At 33.4% G+C, this 15,854-nt stretch overlaps 1 protein-coding gene and 1 non-coding gene across 2 annotated transcripts in view; one reads left to right on the top strand and one right to left on the bottom strand.

Annotated features, from left to right (window-relative positions):
* LOC137647050 (fibrocystin-L-like) overlaps positions 1-15,854 on the bottom strand; it is a 215,250-nt gene that overhangs the window by 58,303 nt on the left and 141,093 nt on the right. The window contains exons 42-52 of the mRNA XM_068380195.1: positions 14,614-14,795; positions 12,855-13,021; positions 11,619-11,857; positions 10,739-10,893; positions 9,887-10,171; positions 9,316-9,488; positions 8,428-8,497; positions 1,912-2,074; positions 1,309-1,544; positions 886-1,035; positions 530-754 (exon numbers count right to left, since the gene is read on the bottom strand). Of these exons, the coding sequence (XP_068236296.1) occupies positions 530-754; positions 886-1,035; positions 1,309-1,544; positions 1,912-2,074; positions 8,428-8,497; positions 9,316-9,488; positions 9,887-10,171; positions 10,739-10,893; positions 11,619-11,857; positions 12,855-13,021; positions 14,614-14,795 (2,045 nt within the window). The remainder of the gene's footprint in view (positions 1-529; positions 755-885; positions 1,036-1,308; positions 1,545-1,911; positions 2,075-8,427; positions 8,498-9,315; positions 9,489-9,886; positions 10,172-10,738; positions 10,894-11,618; positions 11,858-12,854; positions 13,022-14,613; positions 14,796-15,854) is intronic.
* TRNAG-CCC (transfer RNA glycine (anticodon CCC)) lies at positions 8,112-8,182 on the top strand. Its single transcript has one exon. It is a non-coding gene; the product is annotated as a tRNA-Gly (tRNA).

The raw sequence follows: 15,854 nt of genomic DNA, 5'->3' as shown, positions 1-15,854 counted from the left end.
CATTAACTAATTGTCCATAAGACCCAAAGCAAAAAAATATCATGAAAGTATGAATACAAGACACTTATTATAAAACTTTGAATTAACGACTCTTACATACGGACATAGACTGATATCAGATAGTATTTTCTGTTCTGTAGTTCATAAGTTATTACAAACCTGCCAATGGGCCATCTAAAGGCAACAAACCATAACTTCCAATTTCCAAACGTTATTTTTTATTCTCAACACGATATTTCCTAATAAATTCAATAGATTTCTTTGGTTCTATTTTCTATGATTCGTGTAGCCATAAAAAAGAAATCATATGAAAATATGACAGTCAACAACCAATTATACATGTTTTTTTCCTTTCATTTGCAACATCTAGTGAATTCGTTTTCATGTTTCCTCGGTTATTCTTCACCTAGGGGTCATTGGTTGAGGTCGGAAACTATGAAATAAGAGTGTTGTATCTAAACATAAAATTCATTTTCAAAAGATTGTGGAAATACTGAATATTCAAATGGTAGAAATATGAAATACAGACCTGTTCAGAATAATCAAATCCCCACTTGAAAGTAGCCCCACTGTAGAAAATACCCATCCAGCCAGCGCCCCTATCTAGTCTTTTGACACGATAGGGAAGACTTGTATTTCCATAAGTAGTTGTCACAACCAAGTCTCTAGCTTCCAAGGATTTCGGGTTAACTGTACTCCCAGGTAAATGCATTCTCATGAACTTCATAGGTGGTGAACACACAGATCCCTTTGCCTGGAATGCCAAATTTAGGTGTTTACTTCTTATTTACAAGATAAGGCATTGTTTTTTCAATCTTATTCATATGCATAATGACAAAAATATAGTGTGTCACATTCCCAATTCCCAACATCAGTAAAACTAACTGCGGTATTGACTGAGAACTCTGGTACATCCTTCTGGCAAGTGTCAGTTGGCAAGATGTCCATTGTAGGAACAACGACGTTTTCAGCTACTCCTGACAATGACCCATCTGCATCAATCCAGATTGTCTCGTGCTCCCATAGGAACTTCAGCTGAATAAATGTATGGAAGGGTATACATTAGATAACCAATAATATTTCTCTTAGTTAGGTATAATAAAATACGGATAATTGATAAGCTGAGTGAAAAAAAAAGAATGTTGGGCAAACTGTTCCTGTGTCCAAATGATCTATCATAGTGCATCAGGAATATGTGTTTATATAGTATATTGAAATATAATGAAGTACATATAGACACCATTAATAGCCAGCCTTAAACACCACTAAACATCCCAATATGTATACCGTACAAAAGATAAAACTAACCTTATTTGGAGAGTTTTCAAACACTAGTTCCTTCACTTGCACTCTGTAGCCCCCTTGGAATTCCTTACATTGTGAGCATCCAGAAAGAGCTGCACAAGTCCCAGCATCATAATTAACAAATGTTGTATTTGATATGCTGAAGATATACTGCTTGGGAGCAATAATACCACTTGTATCTGCACCGCATCCCTCAGGCGATAACTGGGAGTGTCCCACCAGAAGTGAATTGAAGATTCCTACAGGATTTGTTTCAATTTGTTAAGAAATAAAATATCATTTTATGTTATGACTTATGAAAAATATATATCTTTATTTCAACAAATTTGTTCTATCATTTTACTAAATAGTGTAACTAAATATAATTCACTAAAGTCATGTGATTAGAATAGTTATATACTGAACATAATAGATTTAGTAAAAAATTTATTAACTCAACGCGAATGTAACTAAACTTAATATTTGACCTTATCACTGAAAATAACATTTGAATAAGAAAATACACTAGTTATAAGTTAATACTACACATTCAATATGCTTTCAAACAAAACCTATGAATATACAAACACGAATCCCCCAGAAGTTGTACTATTAAAAATTCCTTGCCTGGTCCATTATTTTCTCCAAAGCCTCCTGATACCTTCACCATCTCTAGGCCAGCGTGTTCATTGTCTAAAGCCACGAAATTATGAAATTGTAAAGCTCCTCCGAGGACCACTTCAGCACCTCTGTCACAATGCCATACTGTGAAGTCATGCCAGGCAGCAACCTTTATTAAAGAAAAAGATACGCCAAGTCTAAGTTCATGAATAAGACCATAATTAAGGTGAAATAACTATCCAACAAAGATATTGGGTAGTAAAGGAAAGTGTGGCAGCTGGCAAGTTTAAGTGGAAAGAGATTACGCCCTGGGCACTTGCGTCACCAGTTGCACCATTGCGTCGACGACTGAACAACCATTTCATCGACGCTTAAGTTGTACCAACCGTTTGTCACACAATTGTACATAATTATTTTGTATATATTATGCTTGTATCTGCGCATTTCCCTCGCACTAAAAAGACCCTGAATTATCATGACTCCGGTTTTGCTCTGTAACATTGTCTTTTTAGTGCGAGGGAAGAGCGCAGATACAAGCATAATATATACAAAATAATTATGTACAATTGTGTGACACACGGTTGATACAAAGCAATGACGTTAGAGTTAAAAATAGTGTTGTAATAACGTTGGCACAAATATATTGCCGCAAATATAATTTTGTCATTTCCTCCTTAAAGCCATGTTTTCTGTGTAATTGTTAATCATCTTGCTTTAGTACCAATTTAATATTTTGTTTTGTTTTATTGGTTTGTTTTTAATGGGACTTCTCATTCTCCAGTAAACAATAAATTTTGAGAGAGAGAGAGAGAGAGAGAGAGAGAGAGAGAGAGAGAGAGAGAGAGAGAGAGATGTTGCCGTAGGTACTTAACTAATAACTACTTCTATTTAAATAATTAAATTTATTTATTAAACAGTTTATACCACATTAGGCTAATAGTTTGTAGATTGTAGGCTAAGTTTGTACTACTGTGATACTATGGTTATGATACATTAACAAAAACAAAATTAATAAACTAACTAAACTAAGTAACTAATAAGTATAATAAAATATAAATAGATGAGGCTAAGCTTTACTTTTAATTGATTAACACAAATAATGTCAAAGACAAATTAGCAAATTATTGAAATAAATCATATATAAATAAAAAAATCAATTGAATTGTGAAATATCTATTTTATAGTATTTTCTATCATATATATATATATATATATATATATATATATACATATATATATATATATATATATATATATATATATATATATATATATATATATGTATATATATATATATATATATATATATATATATACACACACATATATATATATATGTGTGTGTGTGTGTGTGTGTGTTTGTGTGTAAATATCAATCACAATGGCAGCTAATGCCGAATTCTATCTTTGGAATATATATATCCACTGGAATTCATTTTTGGTAATAGCTTCTGGCTAGGCAGAGGTTCGAACCCCTGCCCATTCAGCCGAAACCATGCCTGCGAGGACTCTACCAACTGAGCTATCTTAATTCCTTTATATTTATATTTTCAACTAAAAGAAATATAATGTTACCCTTATTACCCTTGTGCTCTTCAATATTATTACTGTTACTGTCTAACAGCTAAAATTGTTGGTTTTACATGTATCGGTCAAATTGGTTTTAGCAAACAGGAGTATAGGTTAGTGTCAGGTTGACAAAATGGATTTTGTTATTATACAAGCCTATCTATATATTACACTAGTCTTTTTCTCTAAGTACACAAAAAAACATTTTATTATTAATTCACCTGCCAACAGACTTTATTTTTGTTACATTTGAATGTTTTGAGCAATATTTGAAATACTTTTTGGTTCTGTTGAGTTATATTGTTTAATATTCCATAATTTATTGGTTTGATAAATTAGAGCTAAAGTAGATATGTTATCTGGGCTACTTGAGAAAATTAGTAAGAAGTACATTCTTTATCCTCAGTTTACCATGAATATCTGCATTCATCTAATTACTTACGGCCCATCGTTTAATGTCTGGTCAGACTTCCTGTTATACTTGATACTTATTCTAGTGACTTTAGATATCAAATCAAACTAGTCGATCCCCTGAAACCACATTGCTGCAATTGACTTCTATGTAGGCCAGAAGAAATAGTGCAGAAAGGGCATTTCAACATTGACTTCCCAGAATTCATTTAGCTTCATTGAAGTTTCATGTTCTGAGTGCAAGCCTTTTTAATCTATTCATTTTACCTCTATACATAAACAATGTAGCACATTGGAATCTACAGCCTTGCTGAGAGAGATCAGTCTATCATGAACTAACGCAAATAACTGTTAATTCTTCCATTTCATCAAAAGCTAATCAAACCTTCGTAACTCTACCTCAGAAACTCTGTTCATTTACTATATTTCGGAAGTTTTTCATCTGATCAAGAAACTTTACAAAATCAGTCCTGCAACTCCTAAGAGGTCTTATTTCTTGTGCTGATTTGGAAAATACACACATAATGGACATCATTAAGTATCCAGAAAATCATCAGTATTGTCCTTAATCTATGTAATCATACTTTAATATGCCTTCTCTAGCATAGTGTTGAAAATTTCACTTTAGAAACTTTAGCTTATAATAAATAGAGATACTGTCCCAAGATTGTCCATGCTGTATGGCGTACATGTTATGAGAAATATGACAAGAGGAGAAGGAAGTCTATCAGTATACATTGTGAAATATTTGCTGACACTAAATCTGACTTTTGTTACCTCACTAGAAAAGAAGTGCAATCAGCAATTATGATCTCAGCAACTGCAGGGTGTCATTAAACAGATCACATTTGAAGAGCCAACATAACTACCTGTTATGCTGTTCATAAAAGATTAATAATCTTTTGTGTAAATGTTACGAAAATAAATTTGTTGGCATGACCAAAGTACTGAATTGGTGCCCCAGTGTTTGTTCTATCATGTCGCTTTAATCTCTGCCACAGTTCATCCTTTTGGTTGAGATTTTCAGAGCTTATTCTTGAATAGTTTTGCCTTTCCTTATCCATAAAATCAAAATGACTAACGGTGTTCGTGGCACTGTGCCAACAGGTAAAATTGCAGTAAGACATCTTAATGAGGGTGGTGATTGCAGCCACGCACAAGTGTTGAATCAACAAGTTGCATTGTAGAGGAAGACATGAATTGAAAAGAAGATTTTATGCATATGATGAAAATATAATACGGTGCCAAACAGACTCCTATAAAACTAAACCTTATCATAGATGCTGAAAGTGATGCTGATGAAACTAAAGTAGTGACAATGGAACACGGAACTGATGAGGGAGTGAGATAAAAAAGATAAGAGTGAAAATGAAGAAAATAGTTCCCAGGAAAACATTGTTCTATAAAAAAAAAGATTCCCAAAGGCAAAATAGTTCTAAAGGAACAAAACTAGGGACCAAGAAAACACAAGTGATGAAGAAAAAAATTAACAATAGTAAAGAGCATCATTAAAAAGGATATTGGTCCTGATGATGAGGGCGATAATCATGATCTATATAAGGTACAGGCTGGAAATGATCATTTAGATGTTGAAAACATTGGTTGTAGTGGATTACCTGTAGAGTGATGAATATTCTAAATCGGATAGATTGGGAAACGATGAAGACCCAGTAAGTGAAAAGGATTGTTTTCTTATGACTTCATTTGATTCAAGGCAGTCCTGCAGTTTTACGCCATGAGGGAAACAAAGTCATGAAGTGATACAGGTCAGCCTCTCATCCCAGTCGCCTACCCCCCCCCCCCCCCCCTCCCCCCACCGCAGAGCTTCGAAAATGATGGTAGGTGGACCGAAGATGCCACACCACCAGCATATCCTTTCACAGTGTTTATGTCAATCATTTCTTTTCATCTTTATTACATGATTGGGCATCTTTTGGGAAATACAAATGTCATCAGTTTCTCAAAGGAGTGGGTGTAATACAATATCTAAATATTGTCCTGCGGATGAGGATTTTTGGGTTTCCCTATATAAGGAGGATTTGGGTAAGAAACAAAACTTATTTGATAGCGTCTCCCTCATCAAAGGAGTCATGCAGATGTTTTGAGGCTATAGGGAAGTACTTCCACACCAACAAGTTGATTGCTATTAAGACTATCAAGCAATGCATCCGGGAAAGATGCTCGAGTCGCTATATCTCAAGAAGCCATCTGTGACTCGACAAAGGAATCCATACGGGATGCATGGATCTCTTTTACCAGCTGATATATCACTATTCGTTTCTGAGGAGTTCAGTCTGCTGGACAAAGAACTGCTTTATACCTGCTCCAGATAGTCCATCTGAATGCCTTTACCTTGTATTCGAAATACATTCAAGACAGGAAAATTTTTTCACTTAGTAAGTTTCACGAAGTCGTTGCTGATATTGATCTCTACTTCAATGAAGATCATTTTCGTCTTTCGGGCCCCATGATGGATTATATAGACAAAATGGTTGACGGTCCTCCTCGTCGTGGTCCTCCACCACCTGGTGCCCCATTACTATTTCTTGATAATTCAATGCCTGCTGATCCTCCACAACCAGCCAGTCCTGAAGATGTGCAAGACCCTGCACCTGCCTCCAAAAGAACCCTCTGTGATCATCAAGATCGGTTGAGACTTAGGACCCATAGTCAAAAGAATATTGTGTCACACAGCAAAAGTGCTGTTGTATGTGCTTCATTAATGGAAGTGTTCTGCGTGAAAGATTGTAATCTTTCTCTAGCAGGACTGTTTCAAGAAATACCAATACTTAAATAAATTCAAGATCCCTCAAGATTAAAATTGAAAGAGTAGGAAAAAAATAAATATCGTGAAAATACGAGAGGGTTAATATGAGACATAAAGCTATGCCTTCAGGATAGTTAGCTAACGCTAATTTGAAAAGACATACTAGCTACTAATTATTTCTTCTGCTAACTTACCAGAAACTAAAACCATCTGTGAATTTCATGTATTCTTATATGCCTAGGTAGTATAAAGATAAAGTTGTACACTTTTTCTATTTGCATTTCTACTAAAACACAGAAAAAAATAATTTTGATCAGGAACTTAAAAAGGAATATTAAAATTCTCCGTTCTAAGATTTGGCTGATAGATCAAATCAAGGTGCCTGCCCAAAAAGAGATGCTAACACTATTTTTGCAAAGTCATGGTAATATACTGATCTCTCTTATAAATCTGGAACGGTGAAAATATTACCTTTTATGACTTGTATGATTCAAAGAATGCAGAGCGTTGCTTACTAAACTTTTTCATGTGTAAGAATAGTCCATAAGATTCATTAGTTAGAACAAAATCTCCGACTGGCTCTAAGGTGTTATATCTAGATAATATAAGAATATAACAAACCAAGAAGTACTTCCAGTAAAACCCAATACTTTTGAGATAAGAACCCTCACCCAAAAAAGTATTTTTTATACGCATATGGATCTACATAAGTTAAATGGCAAGATTTTGACAATGACTGGAATCTTTTACCGCTAAAAACTTTGTAGTATTGAATTTCACTAAAGAAGAGACAATATGGCTAGAATTAACCACATATATAGCATACATGGTGGAAGATATGGTCTAGGAATATCTAAATGCAAAGGCTGATCAATATTATGAAAAACCTAATACACCGCACAAATGAGTTACTTAAACGAAGGTGGTACTGGACTTTCCATTTCAGCATCTTTGAAAACTGCTTAAAGATTTGTCCTGAAAATGCTAGGCTTTTTATCCAATAGACCTTACAATTTGCAAATTTATTTACATCACTGTAGACAACACTCTAAACGCTGTAAGAATGTTGTAAATAGATGTCACATAATACGGTTTTTCAATACTTTTAAACTCTATAGTCATGGTCATTTAACTCCATACTTAGGAACTATCCAAATCAATTGCTCTCTTCCTACAGTTCAGTTTGATTCAATAATAAGATGTTTTTCTATCTAAATTTCAATTTTCTGAAGCTAAAAAATACTATTAATCTATAATATAGAATAAAATTAATGTTTCCTTTTTCATATTGAATATGGCAAGAGCTAATCCACCGACAAATAGATGGTTTTGGGTCTTAACCTGATGGAATAGTGCATATGCTTGACAAGCACTGAGTAATACCGGATTTATAAATTGTTATATATTGTTTATATATATATATATATTACATAGTTTTAGCTTTAGCCTCTAACATTAAGCGCCGCTGGTGTAGTGGTATCATGCAAGATTCCCATTCTTGCGACCCGGGTTCGATTCCCGGGCGGCGCAGGAACTTTTTTTTATTTCCTTTCCTCACTGGGCTATTTTTCCCTATTGGAGCCCCCAGGCTTATAGCATCTCGCTTTTCCAACTAGGGTTGTAGCTTGGATAGTAATAATAATAATAATGATAATAGAAAATATCTTCTCTTTCTATTTACACAACATAAAAGTGAGTCGATTTAGTTGAATAGGAAGAATAAACCTCAATGTACATTATTATATTCATAAAAATAAAATGCGTTCCTCACTTACCAGGTTACTGCCACTACATACTCCACTCTTTGGAAAGTAGCCATCCATTGAGAAAATCCATAAACCGTACCTGAGTTTGAATACAAAAATGTATATAAGTCATTAGGAATCAAGGCAGCTCTCTAAAATACATTGAAATACAGTTAACAAACCCTCTGGTTAAGCAGTCTTTTTATCGAACGCATCTTGCTAATATGGGCTGTGTAAATAATTAAATGCATTTATAAAATAACGCAATAACAATTCATATGAAAAAAAAAAACCTCAGCAAATCAATGCGCATTTAGTTTAAAAGATGGAATATGGTGACATCTGTACATGTAGATAAATCTTTTTTCTTTTCAAAGCATATACAGTTACTGTGCATCTCGTAACAAAGGGAAAATTAATACACATAGACCCATTGTGGTGGTTATCTGTCTTTACAAGAGACAGCAGGATAAAACAAAGTTTTATAAAAAAACAATCAAACTCCTCCAACATTCTCTGAACTATTACCACTGCAGGTTTAATTTGAGATAAGATAAAGACATACAAGAAAAATAAACAAGTAATGAACATTACATATTTTCTATTTGAAATAATGAATTAGAAGTGATATAGGAATAATTCTGCCCTACTCCAATCGCATATGTCATCTCGAAGCATACATTTTAGACACAATAGGAGATATCAGCTTTTTTTATGACAATCTAAATAACATGAAAAACTCATTACATTTTGGACATTCTACTAGATATTTGTTGGGGTCATCCATTTGGGACGCATGAGATCCACAGTTAAAAACACGTCTTTGAAAAATTACAGACATAGCACAACATAATTACAATATTTCAAGGGTAGTATTATATTTTTCTTAAATCTAATCGAGACTACAAAATTTATTACCTTCCCATTGAATGTGCAGTATTGTTGTAGAACATTCCCATCACCTCATTATTTTGGCAGTAAGAATTTGTTGAAGAAGGTCCAGATGGATATCTTTCTAACCGATACCAGTATCCAAAATGTGTTCCTCCGGCAGCAGCATTGTGCCTCACTATATTATTTGGGTTCACTACCTAAAAAGTAATAAAATAATTTAAAATGCAATAATAAAACACCTGAAAAATTCAATCTCTTAACATGTATCTGGAACTAAATACAGCTAGTGCTATAGCCTACATCAGGCAAGGTAAAACTGCGAAGACTTTTACATAATTCCCACTACAAAAATTCAATCTCTTAACATGTATCTGGAACTAAATACAGCTATTGCTACAGCCTACATTAGGCAAGGAAAAACTGTGAAGCCTTTTACATAATTCCCACTACAAAAATTAAATCTAATAACATGCATCTGGAACTAAATACAGCTATTGCCTACATCAGGCAAGGAAAAACTGTGAAGCCTTTTACATAATTTCCACTACCAATTCTAATGAACAGAAACTTTACTTCAACAAAAACATGGACTTACCCAAAATGATGACGGTGTTACATCTACATTCAACAATGAAGCAGAAGTCCTGGTATATATAGCAAGATTGTATTGGATAATATTGTGCATTTCGTTACCATCTTCTGTGAAAATTGCATGTCCCATGTTATCATATGCCACATTCCTTTCCACAGTAAGGTAATCAGCAGCATGTATCGTAACAGCTCGGTTATAAGTACGATGTATAGCACAACCCCGTACATATGAACTGTTCACATTTCCAACTAAATGGAAGTGAAGTGGATAACGGCCGAGTTGGAAAGCCTATAAAAGAAAAGAAGTAAAATTACTATTGCTAAATAATGAAAAATTAATCCTGATAATAACCTTGACTTGTACCCCATATGATAAGACACGTCATCAAATATCTTCTTGATACTCACTGCTAATTCGTATTACCTATCATTTTCATCTATTTCCATCACGATCACTTACTACGACGTTTTTGTTACTGCAATTGATAACTTTTCCAGAAATACTTATTTTCATTATTTTGAATTTGTTAGTAAGAAATCTATATCATAGAATTTCATTCATTCCAAATGATTAATTACAGAATTGCTAATCAAGAACAAAACCATGTCTAATTTATATTCTCTCCATTCATAAATGATGCAGATTAGGTAGGTTTATAAAATTTTAATTCCTTAACGACCACACAAGAACGGTACCCAATATTTGTTTTGCAGTCATACCCCGTTCATTTCGTTTAATGAAGTATTTGTTGCATAAGATAGTCTTAGGTCTTTTTTCTATAGTACTATTAATTTGATTAAAAGTAATTGTCCAATCGCTTTTCCTGATAGCAATGAATATACGCAAACAACATACCTGTCCAGCTTCAGTAACCTCTACATATTCTATCCGACCGTGCACCAGACCGTAATCCTTGGATTTGCCAAATATCATAACCGTTGCTCCAAACTGGTCACTTCCTATTTCTTCCCCAAATCGCCCATTGAAACAGCTCTGAGTTTCAAACTGTCCTGAAGAACGAGGAAACAGGATTAATATAAGATTTAGAGAATTCGAGAATCATTCCTAAAATTGCAACTATATCATGAAAATAATATAGCACTTAATTGTTTAATCATGTATAGCCTTATTATGAAAATAGCTGAAACAGGATTAATATAAGATTTAGAGAATTCGAGAATCATTCCTAAAGTTGCAACTATATCATGAAAATAATATAGCACTTAATTGTTTAATCATAAACAGCCTTATTATGAAAATAGCGGGTTGATGAATAGCACGGGGCACTGGATGAAACATTTACTACATAAAATATAACTTCAGAATAATCTAAGGATTTCATTACACCAAAAACAGTCACTCTTCTAATATAAAGTTCATTAGATAACATTGGAAAAAATCATATTGAAGAAATCATTAAATAAAAGTGAATTACAATTTCATTCAATGTTATTTTAGCAAAAAAAATTAGGCTGCAGGCAGATCCAGCACAAAATCCTTCCAAATTCATTCTAATCCTGTACATTCCTAGGCAACAAACAAACAAAAACACAGAATATTATATAATTTCCTTCCAATTTTGTTGGCAAAACTAATATTGTTTTTATAAATAGTTTAATACTGACTTAAACGGCAATCGGAAAATGCATAAATTTTTTGCAATAAACATTGCAATACTACTATCTCCTCAGGAAATAATTTACAGAAATTACATGAACAAAGATACCCTTCTTACCTGGGTTCCATTTCTCATCACAAGCTTCTATGACTTCTTGGAAAGCTTCATTAATGTTGCCTCTAATTTTTATATTACGAGAAAGAAGACCAACTTCAGCCCTTGTTTCAACGATTCGACCTCCAAGCGTTTGCTCAATGGAAATATGTTCATATTTCAGGGCCTCGGTGAGTGTTAATGTTCTACCATCAGCTGATACTTCGTCTATTATGCGCTTCTCATTTTCATTATTGGAAAATCTGTTGGATAAAAGACATTCAGTTACAAGACTAAAACCATCGAGTCAACGCATGTCTTTTAGATATTTCCTACTCTTCTATGTTTCGGGTCACATAACACGAGCAGGTTGATGCCGCGCGGTTTTATCCGCGCGAATTTGAAATCAATGAAACTCAATAAGGCCCTTCAAACGCTGCTCGCTCAGAAAAATTTCGTAGCGGTAGTGATTTACTACCCACGCGGTTCTAGTGCAGCGGCCTATAGAAACTACGAGCCTACTCAGGGAAAAGCCTCTCGTGTGAAGACATCCTTCAAACGAGTGGAAATATATTCGGAAGGGAACATCTGCTCGTTTGAAGCAAGCCCTCTCAGTCCAGTTTATATAATATTCATAAGTTTATTAAAGCCTCAGTGGTCTCATATTCTATAACTTTTCAACACATCTTTCAAAACATTACCCTTACATTATATACAATGGCCTAATTCCAATTCAACAAAGTTGTGGAAATAAAAAGGGGTCAAAAGGCGCTGTTAGTCTTAGTAGTCAACCCACTCTCTCTTTAATCTACTGTATGTAAATGAACAAATGTTAGTACAAACGTAAAACCTATGTAATAACGTACATAAACAAAAGAAAACCATGAAGATAAAACAAATTTTACAGTCTAATTACGTTTCTTCTTTGTAATTTCTCACGACACTTGTTATTTCATTTAACAAAACATTTAACAAAACATTAACACTTCCACTGTCAAGTAGCAAAGACCTATAAAAAGGGGAGCTGCTCCTTGACCTTGTGATCTACTTAACCAAATAACCTAATGATAATTATGTTTTTGTATAGATGTAACGAACTAGACACGGTTTCATCAGTACTAAATATTGAGTATGATTAACAGATGGTGTGATAATAAAATATCAAAGATACTGCTTATCATGCAAATGCACCACCAACAAAATTATGAGTTTACGAATTTCATTGCTTCTAAAATAGAATGCCCTGTGAAATCTGTTTACCTTTTTTCTGTAGTGGCTATGATGATAGTATCCCCTTTCTTCCACGTGACTGGATGCTTCAAGGTTATTTCATTTGACCCTTTAGCTGCTGTAGATGCCAAATAAGTCCATGTTTGAGGAATGGGCATGCCATGGAGATCGAGGCTTCCATTTCGCACCGCTAGGACCTGAAAATATAATTTCCATCGTCAAAAATTTAAATTTTCCTAAAATCGACATTTAAAAAAAAAATTAACTCATAACATATAAGTTAACATAACTGAAACGTGTGTATTTAGATAATTATAAATGTCAATGATGAAATCAATAACAGTCTTCATTAAACAGGAAAGAAAATTTAACGAAGGAAATAAATGTGATTATATGAAAAGGCAAAGAATAGCTTTCCTAAGATGAAAAGAGTGTATGCTCAATATTGAGTGGAAATAAAAGTTAAATACTGTATGACACAACACCGCTGGTCACTGACAATAAACCAGTATATGAAGACCTGACAACGGAAGAATCCAATTCAGCGATTGGAAAAACAATAAGAAAATAATATAGCAATAAAGTTTACTCATAATATTGTTGATAAGATTTCTTGACCCCACTAATAAAATATTGCTGCAGAGACAAAGGCAATGACAAATAAAATGGAGGAGTTTCATGGAAAAGGGATTACAAATGGAATACAAATATCCATGGGCTGAGTACAGTGGAATAGAAATTGAATAGCATTTCAAACATTGTCAGTGTTTGAACATTTAATGAGAAGGGATGACGAACAGAGTTAGCAATTTACTAAATGTAGAAGACGCAGAGCAAAGATTCACAAGGAGGCCCAGGGTATTCAGGCAAAAAGTTCAAATGGAAGAAAGCAGTGGCGAGAGAACTCACCCTCATTCTAATTTTTTACTGGGAGATTCTGAGGTAAAACATTAATAAGGATAAACATTACGATTAGTGATTATAAGCAAATTAAAATCTTCTAAAATACAATAAGTGATTTTGGCATTCCAAAATAAATTAATGATATGCAAATTGTGACTTCACTATTCCAAAAAAAAAAAAAAAATACTTTTTATTTCCTATGATTATACAGCAAATTATGAAAACAACTTCCATATGAAACATGTCATTTTGTAACAATACTAATCTATGGCAGATACCATATGAATCTGACAAACGAAACTACTTAGAAAATATTCTTCAAAGTCATCTTTCTAATATTGCAATACTTCAGTAAAAGTGGTCGTTGTTCGATGAAAAATTGTCTATTTGGATGAAATTGATTTCTAAAGTAAACGTTACTTGCTTCCATCGGACATTTCTTTCATACATATCTCGAAAGGTAATCAGGTAAACACTGTATTTACCAATATCATCCATTCGGAATAATTTTAAATCAGAATGGTATCACGTAATGCAGCTGGTGATGGAAAATTACAATAAAATCGAAAAGCAAAGGAGATCAAAGGAGTAAAATTGTGAATAATCATGTATTAATGATAGCTAATTAGCCATTTCATATTCTTGGAAAGCAATTTCTCATTAATAGTATTTGCATGAAATTAACATTTATTTCACAAAGTTTGTGCTTAACTCTGGGAAAAATAAACAAAATAACATATCTGAAATCAAAGCTCTTTCAAATATTGAACCCTTAGTAGCTTTATGGAAAATGCATGCATAATTATACGAATATCCAACAGAAAAAGGTCAGGCATAATTATTTGTATTCCAATTATCGTAAGTGTTGTTCCTAAGTATAGCTTACTTTTGCACCGTAACTAGGCAATTCGATAGATAAGGCATTCCCATAGAGCTCAATAACAGCTTTGCCCGTGTAAGGTTCTTCCTCAGAGCCAATGCTTAGGGATCCACCTTCAACAATCAGGATATATTCAGCCCTCAAGATGATTTCCTCGGTAGCTTCGGGGTCTACAATGACGTGGCCTCCTATTAAGAAAGGAAGATAATATAAATAGGACCTCATGGAGAATTAATGACTAGGATCACTGTTTCAATTAGAAACATCAAACATAACTGGACACTGTTGATATTAAATCAAACCCATTGAATATGGGCTAAATGATGTAAGTATCAAATGAGGTGAGGGGATTCAAAGACCTCCAGTCCTGCTAATACCGGTGTATGCTAATCTGATTTTGAAATGAGGCACATTTGCCTTCTACACTTCCTCTTTACAGTAGCTCTCTCTCTCTCTCTCTCTCTCTCTCTCTCTCTCTCTCTCTCTCTCTCTCTCTCTCCGTAGAAGTAGTAGTAGTAGTAGTAGTAGTAGTAGTAGTAGTAGTAAGGGAGAAAGTTGCAGTATACCTTCAGATTTATATGAAATTATATCAGTTTCTAGGAAAAGGCTGCAACGTAATACATATATATATATATATATATATATATATATATATATATATATATATATATATATATGTATATATATATATATATATATATATATATATATATATATATATATATAGACATATATATATGTCTATATATATATATATATATATATATATACATTTGTATATGTGTGTATATATATATATATGTGTGTGTGTGCGTGTATGTGTGTGTGTATAAACTTTACTATAATAATGTCAAATTAAGCAACCTAACAGAATTAGCTATAACCAAAAAAGGAACGTTATTATAATCTATTTACATTTTTTATATTAGATTTCCCTTATTGTCTGTTTATAAAATACCTACTTAATTCATCTATCACCAATTATGTATGTTCTCCATAACCTGCATTTTTATCTTCTTGAGTCACCTACTATCACACATAAAGACTGACTAAGTTAGTGTGAAAGGGCAAAGGGTAAAGCAAGTCTTCAGTCTGCACTGCCGAGAGCATCACCAATATCTACTGCTTGTTAATCAAGATAATAAGTAGAGATTGCAGTTATGTTTCGCTATTTTGCTTAATCATACTTCAAATCTTCATACTGAAAGACTGTAGCAGTAGTTTAATAAAGAAGCTGCTAATAAAGA

Source organism: Palaemon carinicauda, chromosome 1 (genome assembly GCF_036898095.1).
Source record: "Palaemon carinicauda isolate YSFRI2023 chromosome 1, ASM3689809v2, whole genome shotgun sequence".
NCBI classification, from domain to species: domain Eukaryota; kingdom Metazoa; phylum Arthropoda; class Malacostraca; order Decapoda; family Palaemonidae; genus Palaemon; species Palaemon carinicauda.
This window is presented reverse-complemented; position numbering and strand designations above follow the sequence as displayed.